Source organism: Narcine bancroftii, chromosome 13 (genome assembly GCF_036971445.1).
Source record: "Narcine bancroftii isolate sNarBan1 chromosome 13, sNarBan1.hap1, whole genome shotgun sequence".
Taxonomy (NCBI): domain Eukaryota; kingdom Metazoa; phylum Chordata; class Chondrichthyes; order Torpediniformes; family Narcinidae; genus Narcine; species Narcine bancroftii.
In genome coordinates, this window is record NC_091481.1 from 44,411,763 (window position 1) to 44,429,531 (window position 17,769).

At 39.7% G+C, this 17,769-nt stretch overlaps 1 protein-coding gene across 2 annotated transcripts in view; it reads left to right on the top strand.

Moving 5' to 3' along the window:
- LOC138748470 (uncharacterized) overlaps positions 1–17,769 on the top strand; it is a 126,108-nt gene that overhangs the window by 13,102 nt on the left and 95,237 nt on the right. The window contains exon 2 of one of the 2 annotated variants that reach the window (XM_069908737.1): positions 3,216–3,266. The exons of the other annotated variant lie outside the window; for it this stretch is intronic. Within the exon in view, the coding sequence (XP_069764838.1) occupies positions 3,216–3,266 (51 nt within the window). The remainder of the gene's footprint in view (positions 1–3,215; positions 3,267–17,769) is intronic. 2 annotated transcript variants of the gene reach the window in all.

Genomic DNA, 17,769 nt, shown 5'->3' on the forward strand with positions numbered 1-17,769 from the left:
TTTTGATGGCGTTAGGCAGAAACTAGGGAGGTTAAATTAGGAACAGATATTCAGGGAAAGTACAGAAGAAACGAGGAGGGTGTTTAGGGACCACTTGTGTAGGGTTCTGGATAAGTTTATACCTCTGAGACAGGGAAAAGGTGGTACAATAAGGAAGCTATGGGAGAGGCATCTAGTTAAGAGGAAGATGAAACCATACATATGTTGTCTCCGTGTCTACTTGGGTTTTCCACGGAGGCTCCAGTTTCCACCCACCGTTTGAAACGTGCAAGGGGTTGTAGGTTAATTGGGTGTAAATTGGGCAACACAGACTTGTGGGCCGAAATGGCCTGTTTCCATGCTGTATGTCTAAATTTAAATTGAAATTTAAAAAAAAATAATTCAGGAATCCAAAGACAGGAAGGGCTCATGAGAAGGCTTTGGCAAGTAGGATTAAGGAAACCCTGAGACATTCTATGTATAGGTGAAGAACACAAGAATGATGAGAATGAAGGGGGGGCCGCTTAAGGATAAAGGAGGCACCATGCACCTGAAGGTGGATGAGGTAGAGAGGTCCTAAATGAATATTTTGCTTCAGTGTTCACCAGAGAGAGGGACCTTGATCAAGGTATGGTCAGAATAGACCAAGCTGGATCAAATTGAGGTTAAAAAAAGAGAGAAAGTGCTGGATCTTAAAAACATTAGGATTGATGTCCCTTGAGCAGAATGAGATATACCCTAGGCTACTACAGGAGAGAGGGAAGAGATTGCTGGGGTGCTGGCAATGATCTTTGTGTCCTCCCTGGTTACGGGAGGTGCTGGACAATAGAGAATGGCAAATGTGGTTCTTTGCTTAAAAAAGGTAATAGGGAGAATATTAGTCCGATGAGTCTTGCGTTTATGATGGGAAAACTTGTAGAGGATTTACAAACATTTGTAGAAGCCTTCTTGAGGATTGTCAGCAAGGCTAATTGAATTTTTCCAAGAGGTAACAAAAGAAATTGATGAAGGTAGGGTAGTAGATGTGGTGCATATGGATTTCAGTAAGGTATTTGACAAGTTCCTCCTTCCCTTGTAGCTACAGTATTTGCATGGCTTCTCCAAATGTGTATCTGGTTATCGATGATTTGAAGGATGTTGATGATGGATGGTTAATTTTATGGAAATATGTGATTGCACTCGTGATTGGGGTTCCCACCAGTTCCCTCCTGTGACAAATCAAAGAACAAACAATGTTGGGCTCCATAAAACGTGTTGTGGGCTTAGTTTATTCGGCGAGCCCCTTTTACTGACTGAACTAACTAATCAAAAACTACGTCGGGCGTTGGCTTAATCTTCCATCTGGCCTTCGTTGTCCTTGTTCTCAATTGGCTGACTTGTGCAGGCAGGCTTGTCTGGACACCTGACCATGGCCTCTGATGAGCCACCAATGGTGACACGATTTATGCAAAACAAGTGTAGTAGACATGAGGCCACAACTTCATGTTGCAGTGGTCACTCCATGCTGAGATCTTATCTGGTTCTGCCTAAATTTTAAATAGTCTTGTTTTGAAAATCACCTTTGGATAAATTTTAAAACTATTCAAGATTCAATTGGAAATTTCTCATGACGAGAAGAAGCTTGATAACAGAAGGAGGGAAAAATATAACACTGGTTTGATTTGCCGTAGTTGGAGGAAGAGGAAGCAAAATGTTGCTGCTATACATCTTTTTATTGGTTTTACAAGATAAAAACAATTCATTTGTAATTATTTCAGAGTTGTTTTAATTTTATAGTATGTTCTTCAGTGCCAACAATTTGAGAAGATGAGCAATGTTTGGTTACAATTTAGAAATTATCTTTACAATTTGGTAATCTTCGGCCTTTCCCACATTTCAAGCTTTAATACATTGTGGATAAGAAGAGCTAAATTTTATCCAAGTACTATTTATGAATTCATATTCTGATTGTCTCTTATTTGCTACAGTTTTGTTGTTTCAATCTCTAATTACAGTTAATACACAAAAATGCTGGAGAAACTCAGCAGGCATGCAGCATCTGGTGGAAGTAAAGGGGAATCAACATTTTGGCCTGATGTACGAGCAAAAAGCAGGCAGGCACTTGAAGAAGAAGGTGGGGGAGGAATGAAGAGGAAGGGAGATGTAGTGGGAGGAGCACAGGCTAACAGGTGTTATAGGTGGAGGGTAGATGAGGAAAAAGTGGAAAAGTAAAAATTGGAGAGGCTAACTTTCAGAATGGGAAGAAGGTGGGGAGCTGGAGGTAAGGATGCAGCAAAATAGGGAAGGAGAAACTTGGGGGAGTATTTTAACAAACTGGAAGTTAATGTCATCTGGTTGGAGAATGCCTGGATGAAATGTTGGGTGTTGTACCTCTAATTTGTGGCTAGCTTCAGATTGCATGAGTCCATGGAGAGACATGTTGGAGTGGGAATGGTGGGTGGAATTGCAGTGATTGGCCACTGGGATATCCCTGTTATTGCATGGGATAGAAAGAAGTTTCACTTCTCAACTTTTTTCTCTTCTGCTTTCCCACCTCAAGTCAAGTCACCTTTATATGTCATTCATACCATGTATGGCACAGTAAAGATGAGATAGCATTTCTCCAGGACAGCACAGCAGATTTACTACAGGTTAAATTAGAAGTTAAAATATTAAGACATACACAATAAAGTTCCAAGGTACACTATCCACATACATTCTGGGAATTCAGGAGCCTGATGGCTTGGGGGGTGGGGATAAACTGTTGCCCAGTCTGGACGTAAGGGCCCGAGTGCCATAGCACCTCCTACCAGATGGCAGAAGGGAGAAAAGTTTACATGAGGGGTGTGAAGTCCTTCACAATGTTTGCTTCCCATGTTAGTGTGTTGTAGATTCCATCATGGTAGGAAGAGACCCTCCAATGAATGATCTTTTCCGCTGACTTCACTATCCTCTGCAGGGTTTTATGGTCTAAGGTGGTACAGTGTTCAAACCAGGTGGTGATGCAATTGCTCAGAATACTCTCAATACATCCTCGAGGATGTAGCGAGGATGGAGGGTGGGAGATGAAATTTCCTGAGCCTTCACAGGAAGTAGAGGCACTGCTGGGCTTTCTTGGCTATGGACCAGTTGAGATTCTCTGCCAAGTGCACACCAAGGAACTTGATACTCTTGACGACCTTAACGGTTGAGCCATCAGTGGAGAGTGATCCTCTGGGCCCTCCTGAAGTTGACAACCATCTCTTTTGTTTTCTTAGATACAGGATGTTGGCTCTGCACCAGCCCGTTAGCGACTGCATCACTTCTCTGTAAGCTGACTCATCATTTCTTACTAATAAGGCCCACCACAGTCAGGGAACTTGATGTGGTTTGAGCTGTGTTTTGCTGCATAGTCGTGAGTCAGCAGAGTGAACTGTGCTGCTCCCCATGCCCTTTCTCCTTCCTCTCCTCACCTTTCTCCCACCTTTTCAGGTGTCTGTCTGCTTTTTGCTCATACCTTGACAATGTCTGGGGCCCAAAGTGTTGATTACCCTTCACTTTTTATTTGTTTTTTTAGATAGAATTTGCATGGTTTTGCCATTCTGAAGAATATCAGCGGTCTTGGCATTGGTCATTCACACACAAACAATCAAAACCCAAAATCTCTGTTTCATTACGTGAGTTTAGACAGCATTCCGGAATTAAAGAGGTGGTCTTAGCCCATTATTCACTGAATGCCTGCAGTTAACTTGAGACTGCAGATGTTCTGGGAAATTTACTAGGGGTCTAGGAGGTAAAATATTGGAATGGGAATGAGTCCTCCTTCCTGTTCTGATATTTTTACAGGCTGCATTCTGGGAAATTGGGAATAATTTCCTGGAGCACAGCAGCTATGTAAAAAAAACATAATTAATGCTGCATGAATTGCTGAACTTCTCTAGCACTTTTGTGTATTGTAGTACAATCCTAGGATCTACTGACTTTCCTGTTTAACTTTCATTACAGTTACATGGTGAGAGTAAATTAGTAATGAGTTTGTTAAATGATTAATGAGTTTGTCATGCACTTGCTGCAGCCGAACAGGTTTACTGTAAATAAAAAAAATACTATTTTTTTCATAAATACTGTATGTACTTGTGAAATTGTTGATACTGTGTAATAGACCCTTTTTTTTTGGCCCAAATATCGCATGTTTCTGTATGACCTGTGCAAAGGTGACTCCACCCCATTTTTTTGGCCCTGACCATCCATCCAATCTCCTGATGCCCCAGCTGCCTGACCATCAGAGCTCCTGATTTATTGAATGATGCAGGTACTTTTCTTTGGCTTGGCTTCGCGGACGAAGATTTATGGAGGGGGTAAAAAGTCCACGTCAGCTGCAGGCTCGTTTGTGGCTGACCAGTCCGATGCGGGGCAGGCAGACACGATTGCAGCGGTTGCAAGGGAAAATTGGTTGGTTGGGGTTGGGTGTTGGGTTTTTCCTCCTTTGCCTTTTGTCAGTGAGGTGGGCTCTGCGGTCTTCTTCAAAGGAGGCTGCTGCCCGCCAAACTGTGAGGCGCCAAGATGCACGGTTTGAGGCGTTATCAGCCCACTGGCGGTGGTCAATGTGGCAGGCACCAAGAGATTTCTTTAGGCAGTCCTTGTACCTTTTCTTTGGTGCACCTCTGTCACGGTGGCCAGTGGAGAGCTCGCCATATAATACGATCTTGGGAAGGCGATGGTCCTCCATTCTGGAGACGTGACCCATCCAGCGCAGCTGGATCTTCAGCAGCGTGGACTCGATGCTGTCGACCTCTGCCATCTCGAGTACCTCGACGTTAGGGGTGTGAGCGCTCCAATGGATGTTGAGGATGGAGCGGAGACAACGCTGGTGGAAGCGTTCTAGGAGCCGTAGGTGGTGCCGGTAGAGGACCCATGATTCGGAGCCGAACAGGAGTGTGGGTATGACAACAGCTCTGTATACGCTTATCTTTGTGAGGTTTTTCAGTTGGTTGTTTTTCCAGACTCTTTTGTGTAGTCTTCCAAAGGCGCTATTTGCCTTGGCGAGTCTGTTGTCTATCTCATTGTCGATCCTTGCATCTGATGAAATGGTGCAGCCGAGATAGGTAAACTGGTTGACCGTTTTGAGTTTTGTGTGCCCGATGGAGATGTGGGGGGGCTGGTAGTCATGGTGGGGAGCTGGCTGATGGAGGACCTCAGTTTTCTTCAGGCTGACTTCCAGGCCAAACATTTTGGCAGTTTCCGCAAAGCAGGACGTCAAGCGCTGAAGAGCTGGCTCTGAATGGGCAACTAAAGCAGCATCATCTGCAAAGAGTAGTTCACGGACAAGTTTCTCTTGTGTCTTGGTGTGAGCTTGCAGGCGCCTCAGATTGAAGAGACTGCCATCCGTGCGGTACCGGATGTAAACAGCGTCTTCATTGTTGGGGTCTTTCATGGCTTGGTTCAGCATCATGCTGAAGAAGATTGAAAAGAGGGTTGGTGCGAGAACACAGCCTTGCTTCACGCCATTGTTAATGGAGAAGGGTTCAGAGAGCTCATTGCTGTATCTGACCCGACCTTGTTGGTTTTCGTGCAGTTGGATAATCATGTTGAGGAACTTTGGGGGACATCCGATGCGCTCTAGTATTTGCCAAAGCCCTTTCCTGCTCACGGTGTCGAAGGCTTTGGTGAACCACAGTCAAAAGTACAACCCATGAAAAAGTAGACCCCCCCCCCAAATTTGACCCCCAAAAATTTGATGATGACACAAGTATACATGATACAAAAGATGGACAGATAATACATATTTGCAGCAACCAGAGTGCAAGCTAATCAAAAGTGGTGTTACAATTGTGTCACAAGTCTTAACCTGCAATCTAACCTTTCATGATTTTTGCCTTGCCTCTCTGTACAACAGCATGCTGCAGTTCTTCATCATTGAAATAGTAGCCAAATTTACTATTTTTCCTTTCAAAGTGGATAACATCATATTTATTAGTGGTTAGAGCAATGCAATTACGCGGTATGTAAGGAGTTTGTAAATTCTCCCTGTGACTGATGTGGGTATTCTCCGGTTTCCTCCCATCATCTAAAACATGGTTTCCTCCCACCATCTAAAACATATGGCATTGGTGAATTAATTAGGTGTAATTGGGTTACAGGTTTTGAGCTGGAAGAGCCTTCTAATGGGCTGTATTGTCAGAGTGATTTTTTTAAAATTTAGAAACACCGCCCAGTAACAGGCCTTTCTGATCCACCAGCCTGTGCCCTTCAAATGCACCGATTAACCTATAAACAGTGTACATTTTTGAAGGATTGGAGGAAACCCACACAAACATGGAGAGAACGTACAAAACCCTTGCAGACAGCTTAGGATGCTAACTCATGACTGGTGCTGTAATAGCATTGCGCTAACCATTGAAAATGAATGTTGGTTTCCACCTGCCAGATACTTGCCCAGTCAACAGATTTGTATCTCTCTCTGCAGACACGATGCAAGTTGCTTTTCACTTAATTTGGTGTCATCAACAAACTTGGTGATGCACTACATTGGCCCCTTCCTCCAAATCATTTACATACATTTGTGAACCAGACATCAAACCATGCAACCCTCCACTAAACAGATTGTCAACCAGAGAAACACCAGTCCTCTATTCATGCTAATATATTACCCCCAACTCTGTTGTGCAGCAACTTGTGGAATGCCTTCTGGAAATGTGCATGCACCTGCCTCCATCTATCCACAGCACTCGTTACATCCTCAAATCAGCCCAGCAAACTAGTGAAGTATGATCTGCCCTTCCTGAATCCATGCTGCATCTGTCTGATAGAGCAATTTCTATTCCGATATGTCACTATTTCATCCTTAATGATTGTTTTTAGTATTTTCCTGACTATAGATGTTAAACTAACTGGCCTACATTTACCTGTCTTTTGTCCTATCTCCTCTATTAAACAACAGCGTTATATTTGTTGTCTTCAGGGTCTGGAGTACAGAGAATTTTAGTAAATTGCCACAAATGTATCTGCTATTACTTTGGGATTTCTTTATATCCTGGGGTTCATTCCATCTGGACCAGTATTTATCCAACTTTAGGCCAACTACCTTGCCAGCACTACCTCTTTAGTGATAGCATTTGAGCTCCTTGCCTCCTAAACAACAATCTGCCATGTCGCTGTCAAGACTAATGCAAAATAGACCTTAGCCATTTCTGCATCACACCCAAATTCACCCATCTCATCTTCTAAGGGATCTTTGTTTACTTTAGCCACTTATTTCTATTATGCATACATGTATTGTGTGTGTGTATATTCTATATATTGTAAATAAACTTTCATAATCTATCTTTACTGCTTGCTTAGTGTTATTTGTTGCATTTTAATGTATTCCCAATCTTTTTGTTTACTAGTACTGCCACTTTGTGTGCATGAGCTTTTAATTTGTTGCCTTTGCTTATTTCGTTAGTTTTCCACAGCTGGATAACTAAAGAACTCTTGTGTAACTATTGTTAATTAATAGTTCTGAAAATTTGTTGACAGTGGACCAATCAGCCTGGGAATGAATCATATGGCTGGGAGCAAAGTGGACAATAAGAATGTGAGCTGGGGAAATGTGTGAAGCAAACTTCAGGCACTTGTCTGCTTTTTGCTCCTTTGACAGAGGGCTTGGGCCCAAAATGTTAATTACCCTTTACTTCCTATAGATGCTGCATTATCTGCTGAATTACTGTAATTGGGCAGCACGGGCTCTGTTAAGTACTGTATTTCCAAACAAAATCAGGCAACATTGAAAGGGAAAAAATATAGTTTTGAAGTTGACAGTTCCCTTCTTAATGTAACCTACTGTTTTAGATAGGATACAATAGGTCTGCAAATTGACAAGTGGCATACTACCATTTCCTACTTTAAACTCTGATTTTACATGGGTGAGATCTTTATCCAAGACAGAAGGATGACTTCATTGCTCTTCTGCTTAAAAACAGTTTTAACCTTTAAATAGGATGATGCCAGATTTAGCAGGTTCTATATTTGGTATTAATCAGTGGGTGTTATAGCTATTTAATGGATTACTCTATTATCTGTGATCATTAATTCACAGTAAAGCAAACAGATGTTGAGTGCAAATATTCTTTTTAAAGGGGTTTATATCTATGTGAAACAATTTTAATCTAAATTTTAAATTTAGGCATACTGCATGGTAACAGGCCATTTCTGCCCATGAGTCTGCTGTGCTGCCCAATTTACACCCAATTAACCTACAACCCCGGTACATTTTGAATGGTGGGAGGAAACTGGAGCCCTCGGGGAAAACTCCATGCAGACATGGGGAGAGCGTACAAACTCCTTACAGACAGTGCAGGATTTGAATCCCGGTTGCTGGCACTGTAAAGGCATTACACTAACCGTGCTGCCCCAAATGTTACATAGCTTATTAAAAAAAACCAAAATGACATGAGTTGCAGAAGTTGTCAACTTAGGATTTATTTATTGTAGTGGAACAGAAATTAAGTACGAAACATACCGGGGTTGTAGGCTAGTGGGGTGTAAATTGGGCAGCTCGGACTCATGGGCTGAAATTATAAGTTTGGAGTGTTATGATGTTCAGCTAAGTTAATCTCGGGGGTTCTCTTAGTAAAATGTAGTTTCAGTATGTTTGATGAACAGTTTTATTATTGAAAATATAATTTTGTTTTAGACATGGGACAGAAATCCAATTAATGCTTCTGCATTATTAATGAAATTGTCACAGTGAAGCTGCTTAACTGAAATAAGTGTTTGCACTTGCTATTTTGTTGTTAGATCAGAATTGGAATTCAGTTTTATTGTCATGAGCATGTGGCATAAAATTTATTGTTTTGCGGCAGCAGTATTGTGCAAAATATGATGCAAAATTATTAGAAATTACAATTCTGTAAATTTAAGAATTTAAAAAATAAATAGCTACTGCAATAAAAGAGAAAAAATTGAGTCAATGTCCATAGGTTCATTGTCCGTTCAGAAACTGATAGCGGAGGGGAAGAAGCTATTTTTATAACTGAGGTTAAAAACTCAATGCTGGAGAAATTCAGCAGTTGAAAGAGTGCCCTTTATAAAGCAAAGATGGATACATAACATTTCAGGCTTAAGCCCTTTATCAGTGTGTGGAAAAATGTAGGCAGGCATCTGAACAAAATGGTAGAGGGAGAAGCACTGTCCCCATGGCAGGAGGTAATAAGTGGATAAGGGAAGGCATAGCAGCAAGCAAGAGGAGGAGGGATGGTTTGGTGAAGGGGTGGAGAGCTAAGGGAAAGAAGACAAGGGGAAAGGAAAGAGAGGGAGAATGGAGAGTAGGTTAGCAGAAACTAGAGAAGTTTATGTTAATGCCATTCGATTGGAGAGTGTCCAGATGAAAAATCATGTTATTCTTGCATTTTATGGGTGGTGTTGGTGGAGTAGTACATGAGGCCATGGACAGACATGCGATTATGGGATGGGATGTTGTCCCTGTCACTGATGCAGACTGAGTGAAGGTGCTCACTAAAGTGATCTCCCAGTCTGCACCCAGTTTCTCTAACATAGAGAGGGCCATAAAGGGAGCACCAGATGCAGTAGTTCACTCCTGTGCATGCACAAGTGAAGTGTTGCTTCACTGGAAAAGTCTTTTGGGGTCAAGAATGGTGCTGAGGGAGGAGGTGTGACACTTGGTGCAGCTAGAGTGGAAGGTGCCGGGGGCATCATTTGGAGAGGGATGAGTGGTCAAGGGACTCACGGAGTGGTCCCTCTGGGAGGCAGAGAGGGAAGGAGAGAGGAACGTGTCTTGTAGTGGGATCATGTTGGAGGTGGTGGACATTCTGGAGGACAATGTGTCTGATGCGGAGGGTGTGGGGTGGGTATGTAAGGAGAAGGTGAATCCTGTGTTTGTTCCATCTTAGGGTGCCAGACAGATGAATGGGAAATGGAGGAGATATGGATAAGGGCTGAGCTGATGGTAGTGGAGGGGAAGTCATGTTTGTGGAAGAAGGCAGACAGTTCAGATGATCTGGACTGGAAGACCTCACCTTGTGAACAGATACAGCCGAGATGCAGAAATTAATTTAGATGTACGGCCTATTAGCTCGTGCCACCCATTACATCCAAATGACCTACAACCCCTAATATGGTTTGGAAGGAAACCAGAGCACCTGGAGAAACCCCACGCAGACACAATGAAAACATAGGCTCCTTACCAACAGTGCGGGATTAGAACCCTGTTCCTGATTACTTGTGCTGTAACAGCGTTGCACTAACTGATACGCTAGCTCTGCCGTCTGAAATTGTGAGAAGGGAATAGATTCCTTGCAGGGGACCAGCTGTGAGAATTGTAGTTGAGGTAGTTGTGCAAGGTTGTACATTGGACTTGCATGATGAAAGACAAATTATCTCATTTATTTCCTGATCTGAAACCCCACTGTGACCGGTGTAACGAAGGGGAAGCAACCTTCTGGTCTTGTCAAATTCTTGAACCATATTGGAGGGAGGTTTTTTGTGTTTTGTCAATAATATTACATGTTAATCTTGGACCTAATCCTTTAATGGCTTTGTTTGGAGTGTTATGATGTTTACAAGCTTTTTTTCTTCATCTGATCATCAAGTCATACTATTTACAACTCTTATGACATGAAGAGTGACCTACTTCGATGGAAAGATCCTGTTCCACCCACTCGTATTCAGTGGTTATGTCATGTGATGTCTTGCCTCAATTTAGAAAAGATAAGATGTTCTGCGTTGTACGCTTGCACTAATTTTCAGAAAATTTGGAGTCTTTTTATGGACTATTTTCGTGCTCATTAAATCTGTTTGTCTTGATCATTGAATGTATTTATATATATATATATATATATATGGTTTTTCCTTCAGTTAGTTTTATAGATTCAGCAGAACTATTCTACCTTTAATTTTATGTCATCCCAAGTTTTTTCAGTAGGGGATTAGAGTTTCTTTGGTTTCTTTCCCCCCTTTTTTTGTCATTTCGATAACACTGTATGGGGGCAATTGTTTTGTTTTGGGAAATGTACAAATATCCTTCATATTTGGTAACCTTATGTTCTCAAAACAAGGTGTTCTTGCTCAATAACATTCAATAAAAAGATTGAAAGAGAGAGAGGTAGTTATGGGTGTTAGTGGTTTGTAAAATATGTCTGTGGAAAGCTTGTATGGACCAGGTGAATTTGAGATTTGGGTGAAAGTTAGCAGCAAAGTGAATGAAGTTGGTGAGCTTATCATGGTGCACGAGGCAGCTCCAATGTATTCATCAGTCTGGTGGGAGGAAGATTGAGGGGCCTTGTTGGTGCATGCTTGCAGCATTGATTTCTTCACAAAGCCCACAAGCAGGCAGACATTGCTGGGATATTGAGTATATACATTTATAACATTGATTGTCTGTCTTCAGGCTCCTGTACCTCCATCCTGATGGTAGCAGTGAGAAAAAGGCTTGGTCTGGTTGTTGAGGGTCTTTGATGATAAAAATTGCTTTCTTGAGGCTCTGCCTCTTAAAATTATCTTTAATGGAGTAAAGAGTAGTGCTCATAACAGTGCTGGCTACATTTTCAACCCTCAGACAGTGATACAACCCATCAGAATGCTCTCCACAGTAAACCTGTAGAAATTTGCAAGTCTTTTTTGACATACCAAATGTCCTCAAACTCCTCATGAAATGTAGCCGTTGGCGTGCTTTCTTCAAGATTGCATTGACATGATGGCCCCAAAATAGGTCTTCAGAGATGTTAACATCTGATTTCTCTGAGCTCTGGTTTATGCTCTCCTGGCTTACCCTTCCTGAAGTCCACATTCATTTCCTTAGTTTTACTGATGTTGAGTGCAAGGTTGTTGTTGTGACACTACTCAATGAGCTGATTTATCTCACTCCTATTTACTTCCTCATTGCCATCTGTGATTCTGCTGACAATTGTGGTGTCATCGGCAAATTTGTAGATGGCATTTAAATTGTGTCCAGCTACACAGTTATGGGTGTAGAGGGAGTAGAGCAGTGGGCTAAACATGCATCCTTGTTTTTTATAATTTTTTATTTTTCACACTATGAACCATATCAACCAAAATATGTACAAACTTTTCTCATTAAATTTACACAGTGGTCTTTTCTCTTTTATCCCATTTCCCTCCCTCCCCTATACCCACCCCCCTCCAAAACCCATAAATATTCAACATATACAATATAATAAAACCATAAAACAATATCTTCACATAAAGGAAAATAAACAATAAAAATGCATCATCTATTTATTACACACAGAATATAGTCACTTTGTCTTGTCATTTTCATTCTCATTCTAGGGGATGGAGGTCATAGGCAAGCTCTCTCTGATATGCTCCATGTATGGTTCCCAAATTTGTTCAAACATTGTGACTTTATTTTTTAAATTATATGTTATTTTATCCAATGGAATACATTTATTCATTTCCATGTACCTACCATTGCTGTATTCTCAGGCTCTCTTCCATTTTCCAAGTTGACATTATACATTTTTTTGCTATCGCTAAGGCTATCACAATGAATTATTTTTGCACTTTATCCAATTTTAGGCCTAATTCTCTACATCTTATGTTACTTAAAAGAAAGATCTCTGGATTTTTTGGTATGTTATTTTTTGTGATTTTATTTAATATCTGATTTAGTTTTCCTAAAACGTATTCACTTTCGTAGATGCCCAAGTTGCATGTAATGTTGTTCCCATTTCCTTCTTACAGCGTAAACATCTATCTGATAATGTTGAATCCCATTTTTTTTAATTTTTGAGGAGTAATATATACCCTGTGTAACCAATTATACTGTATCATGTGTAACCTTGTGTTTATTGTATTCTTCAGAGTTCCAGAACATAACTTTTCCCATGCTTCATTTTTTATCTTTGTTTAAATCCTTTTCCCACTTTTGTTTAGGTTTATAGTTTATTTCATCATTTTCTTTATTTTGCAGCTTAATGTACATGTTCATTATAAATCTTTTAATTATCATTGTGTCTGTAATCACATATTAAAAGCTGCTTCCTTCAGGTAATCTCAGTCTGTTTCCCAATTTATCCTTTAAATAAGCTTTCAGTTGATGATATGCAAACATTGTACCATGAGTTCTTCTATATTTGTACTTCAACTGTTCAAATGTTAATAAATTATTTCCCAAAAAACAATTTTCTATTCTTTTGATTCCTTTTCTCTCCCATTCTCTCAAGGAAAGGTTATCTATTGTAAAAGTAATTAGCGGATTTTGCATCAATAAAAATGTTGGTATTTGATCATTGTTTTTTTTCCTTTCTAAGTGGATCTTCTTCCATGTATTAAGTAAATGATGCAGTACTGGTGAGTTTTTATATTGCACCAGCTTTTCATCCCACTCATAAAGCATTTGTTCTGGTACCTTCTCCCCTATTTTATCTCGTTCTATCTTAGTCCAGTCTGGTTTTTCCCTTGTCTGGTAAAAATCTGATAAATACCTTAATTGTGCGCTCTATAATAATTTCTAAAATTTGGTAACTGCAAACCACCTTGATTATACCTCTCTGCTAATTTATCTAACACTACCCTTGGTTTTCTCCCTTTCCACAATAATTTCCTTATTATTCTCTTTAGTTCCTTAAAGAATTTTTCTGTTAAAGGAATTGGTAACGTTTGAAATAAGTATTGTATCCTTGAGAACATGTTCATTTTAATGCATTTTACCCTCCCTATCAATGTTAGAACATTGGAAAGAATTACTGCTAAGTCTTCCTGCAATTTCTTTGTTAGTGGCTGATAATTTGGTTTGTACAAGTGGCTTAGTTATTATCTAACCTGATCCTTAGTTATTGGATTGCTTGTGCTTGCCATTTAAATGGTGATTCTTTTTAAAATTCTGTATAGTCCACATTACTCATTAGCATCACTTCACTTTCATTTGTGTTGATCTTGTACCCTAATATTTCTCCATATTCCTTCAATTTATGTAATTCTTTTACTGCTACCTCTGGTTCTGTTAGGAATACTATGATGTCATCTGCAAATAAGCTGATTTTATACTCCTTCTCCTTTTTTTATCCCTATATTTTATTTTCTATTCTTATCAGTTCTGCCAAAGGTTCTATTGCTAAGGCGAACAATGAGAGGGATAGTGGACATCCCTGTCTAGTTGACCTACTTTATTTAAAGTGATTCAATACATATCCATGTACTGCTACCTTCACCAACGGTCCATTATACAGTGCTTTAATCCAATTTATATATTTTTCTGGTTATTTGAACTTCTGTAATACTTTAAATAAGTAGTTCCACTCTACTCTGTCAAAGATTTTTTCTGCGTCTAGAGCAACAGCCACTGTTGGTTTCTTGTTTCCTTGAACTGCGTGGATTAGATTAATAAGTTTACAGACATTGTCCGCTGTTCGTCTTTTCTTAATAAATCCAGTTTGATCTTGTTTTACTATTTTAGGTACACAATCTGCCAATCTATTTGCTAATAATTTCGCTATTATCTTATGGTCTGAGTTAAGTTGAGACATTGATCTATATGATCCTGGTGTTAATGGGTCCTTCCCCGTCTTTGGTATTACTGTAATTATTGCTGTCTTGCATGAATCTGGCAAGTTTTGTGTTTCTTCTATCTGGTTCATTACTTCCAGGAGAGGAGGGATTAATAACACTTTCAATGTTTTATAAAATTCTATTGGAAATCCCTCCTCTCCTGGTGTTTTATTTTTCGGCAGCTTTTTAATATATCCTGTACTTCCTCTATTTCAAATGGTTTTATTAGTTTGTTTTGTTCCTCCTTGCAATTTTGGCAGTTCAATTTTAGCTAAAAATTGCTCTGTTTTATTATCTTTCCCCTCGTTCTCAGTTGATACAATTGTTTATAAAATTCCTTAAAATTTTCATTAATCTCTATTGGGTTATATGTAATTTGTTTGTCTTTTTTCCTTGATGCCAATACAGTTCTTTTAGCTTGTTCTGTTTTAAGCTGCCAGGCTAATATTTTATGTGGGTTTTTTTTTTCTCCCAATGCATAATACTTTTGCTTTGTTTTCATTATGTGTAATGTTTCGTATTTAATTTTTTTGTCCACCAATTCTCTCCTTTTCGTTATATCATCCCTTTTTACTAATTCCTTTTCTGTATTTACTATCTCCCTTTCCAACTGCTCGATTTCTCGATTGTAATCCTTTTTCATCTTAGTCACATAACTTATTATCTGCCCTCCAATGAAGGCTTTCATTGCGTCCCATAATATCAATTTGTCTTTCATTGGTCCTATGTTTATTTCAAAATATGTTTTAATTTGGCATTCAATAAACTCCCTAAATTCCTGTCTTTTAAGTAGCAGGGAGTTTAACCTCCATCAATATGTTCTTGGTGGGATGTCCTCCAGTTCTATTGCTAATAATAGGGGTGAATGATCTGATAGTTTTCCTCACTCTCCCTTGAATATGGACTGACAACAAAAACATATCAATCCTTGAGTAAGTTTTGTGCTTACTCGAATAATATGAAAATTCTTTCTCTCTTGGGTGTGGCCTCCTCCATATATCCATAAGTTTCATTTCCTGCATTGATTTAACCATAAATTTGGCTACTTTATTCTTTTTACTTGTCTTTTGTCCAGTTTTATCCAACATTGGGTCCAAATTAAGGTTAAAATCCCCTCCTATCAATATATTTCCTTGTGTGTCTGCAATCTTCAAAAAAATATCCTGCATAAACTTTTGATCCTCCTCGTTAGGCACATTCCAAAATTCTGAGTATATCCAAATTCCAAAATTCTGAGTTTGTATGACAATTTATCATTGCATACCTCCCTGCCAGATCTATTATTTCCTCCTCTATTTTGATAGGTACATTTTTGTTAAGTAGTATGGATACACCTCTAGCTTTTGAGTTATAGGATGCTGCCGTTACGTGTCCTACCCAGTCTCTCTTTAGTTTATGTTCTGCTTCAGTTAGATGCATTTCCTGCACAACGCTATATCTATTATTTCCTTCTTCAATAAATTTAGTAGCCTCTTTCTTTTAATTTGGTTATGTATTCCATTAATATTTATAGTCATATAGTTCAACATGGCCATCTTATATCTTGCATACACCTCTTTTCCACCTCCATCCCCCTTTTCCCCATTTTCATCTTTGTTTTCTCTTATTACATTTAATGTATGACAATACATTTAAGACATAAAGTACCCCTGAAGTTCCCACATGCACTAATACAACCAAAAGTTCCCCCCCCCACCCCGAGTTGCCCCATATCCCTTGCCAAGCAACCGCAACTCCCCTTTTCATTTGGATTGCGATCCTGTTCGCAGCGTCAACTGATTTTGCAGTGACGGTTATTCCCCCTCTACCCAGCCCTCTTCAGAAAACACTTTTTTTTTTAAACACATATAACAAAGTTCTCACTTTTTTTTACCCTCCTTACTCCCTTCCTTCCCTTCTCTTTTCCCTCTTTAGTTCTTTACACATACATTGTTTTTACATCTTTATATATACTTTATCGCCATTCTTCATTCTTGTTACATCTCTTCATCTCTTCTCCTGTCTTGCAAACGTTCTGCGAATTCTTGCGCTTTCTCTGGATCCGAGAACAGTCTGTTTTGCTCCTCGGGTATAAATATTTTAAACACTTCTGGATGTCTTACATGAATTTGTAACCTTTTTTCCATAAAATTGATTTCACTGTATTAAACTCCTTCCTCCTCTTTAAGAGTTCAAAACTTATAACTGGGTAAAAAAATATTTTTTGACCCTTGTATTCCAATGGTTTATTATCTTCTCTAACTTTATTCCTTGCCCGTTCCAGTATATTTTCTCTTGTCGTGTATCTCAAAAATTTTATTAAGATGGATCTTGGTTTTTGATGTGCCTGTGGTTTTGGAGCTAATGCTCTGTGTGCCCTTTTTATTTACATTTCTTCCTGCATTTCTGTCATTCCCAGGACCTTCGGGATCCATCCTTTTATAAATTCCTTAATGTCTGTGCCTTCTTCACCCTCCTCAGGCCCACTATTTTTATGTTGTTCCGCCTACTATAATTTTCCAACATATCAATTTTCTGAGATAACAACTCTTGAGTCTCTTTAATTTTTTTGTCACTTTCTTCCAATTTTTCTCTTGTCATTCACTTCCATTTCTACAGCTGTTTCCCGCTCTTCCACATTCTCTACTTTCTCTATTTCTGTCATTACCAGTTCTAACCTTTGCATTTTATCTTCTGTTCTTTTCATTTTTTTAAAATTGCATTAAACTCTAATGACAACCATTCTCTTAGTGATCTCATTTGTTCTTCAAAGAAGGCTTAATCTATGTTCTGTTCATCAGTTTTACCTTTTATTTCTGTTTGTCCATCAGTTTTACCTTCTATTTCTCTGTGAAGATCTTGGTCTTCTTCCTCTTCTTCTGTGTCTGTACCCTTCTCTTTGTGACTGTCTCTTCTGTTTTTCCTGATGAGCTGCTTGTATCTCTTTGTCAGGCCTCTTCTTGCTGGGCCTCTTCTTGCTGGTCCTCCCCTGCTGGGCTGCTTGTCTGTTGTGCTTCCTGACGTTGATCTTCTTGTCGGTCATCCCTCCGTCTATCTCCCACTTCTATTTCATTGCTCCCTCTTTTGCTGTCTTCTTCATCCTCCAGCTGGGAGCCCTGGTTGTCTTGGCGTCCCTCAGCTGCTTGCGCTGTGGCAGCCCACTCCTCTGCTGAGCCCCTCTCCCACTGGTGTCCTCTTTCTCCTTTGATTGCGCACTTTTGTTTGGTCCGAGAGCCATTTTTGTAGTCCACCGGCTGGTATGTCATGACTCCGCAGGGCAGGCTCTCCTTGCCACCACAGCATCCTGTTCCTCCTTCTTTCTTCGGCGACTTTTCTACTTTTTTT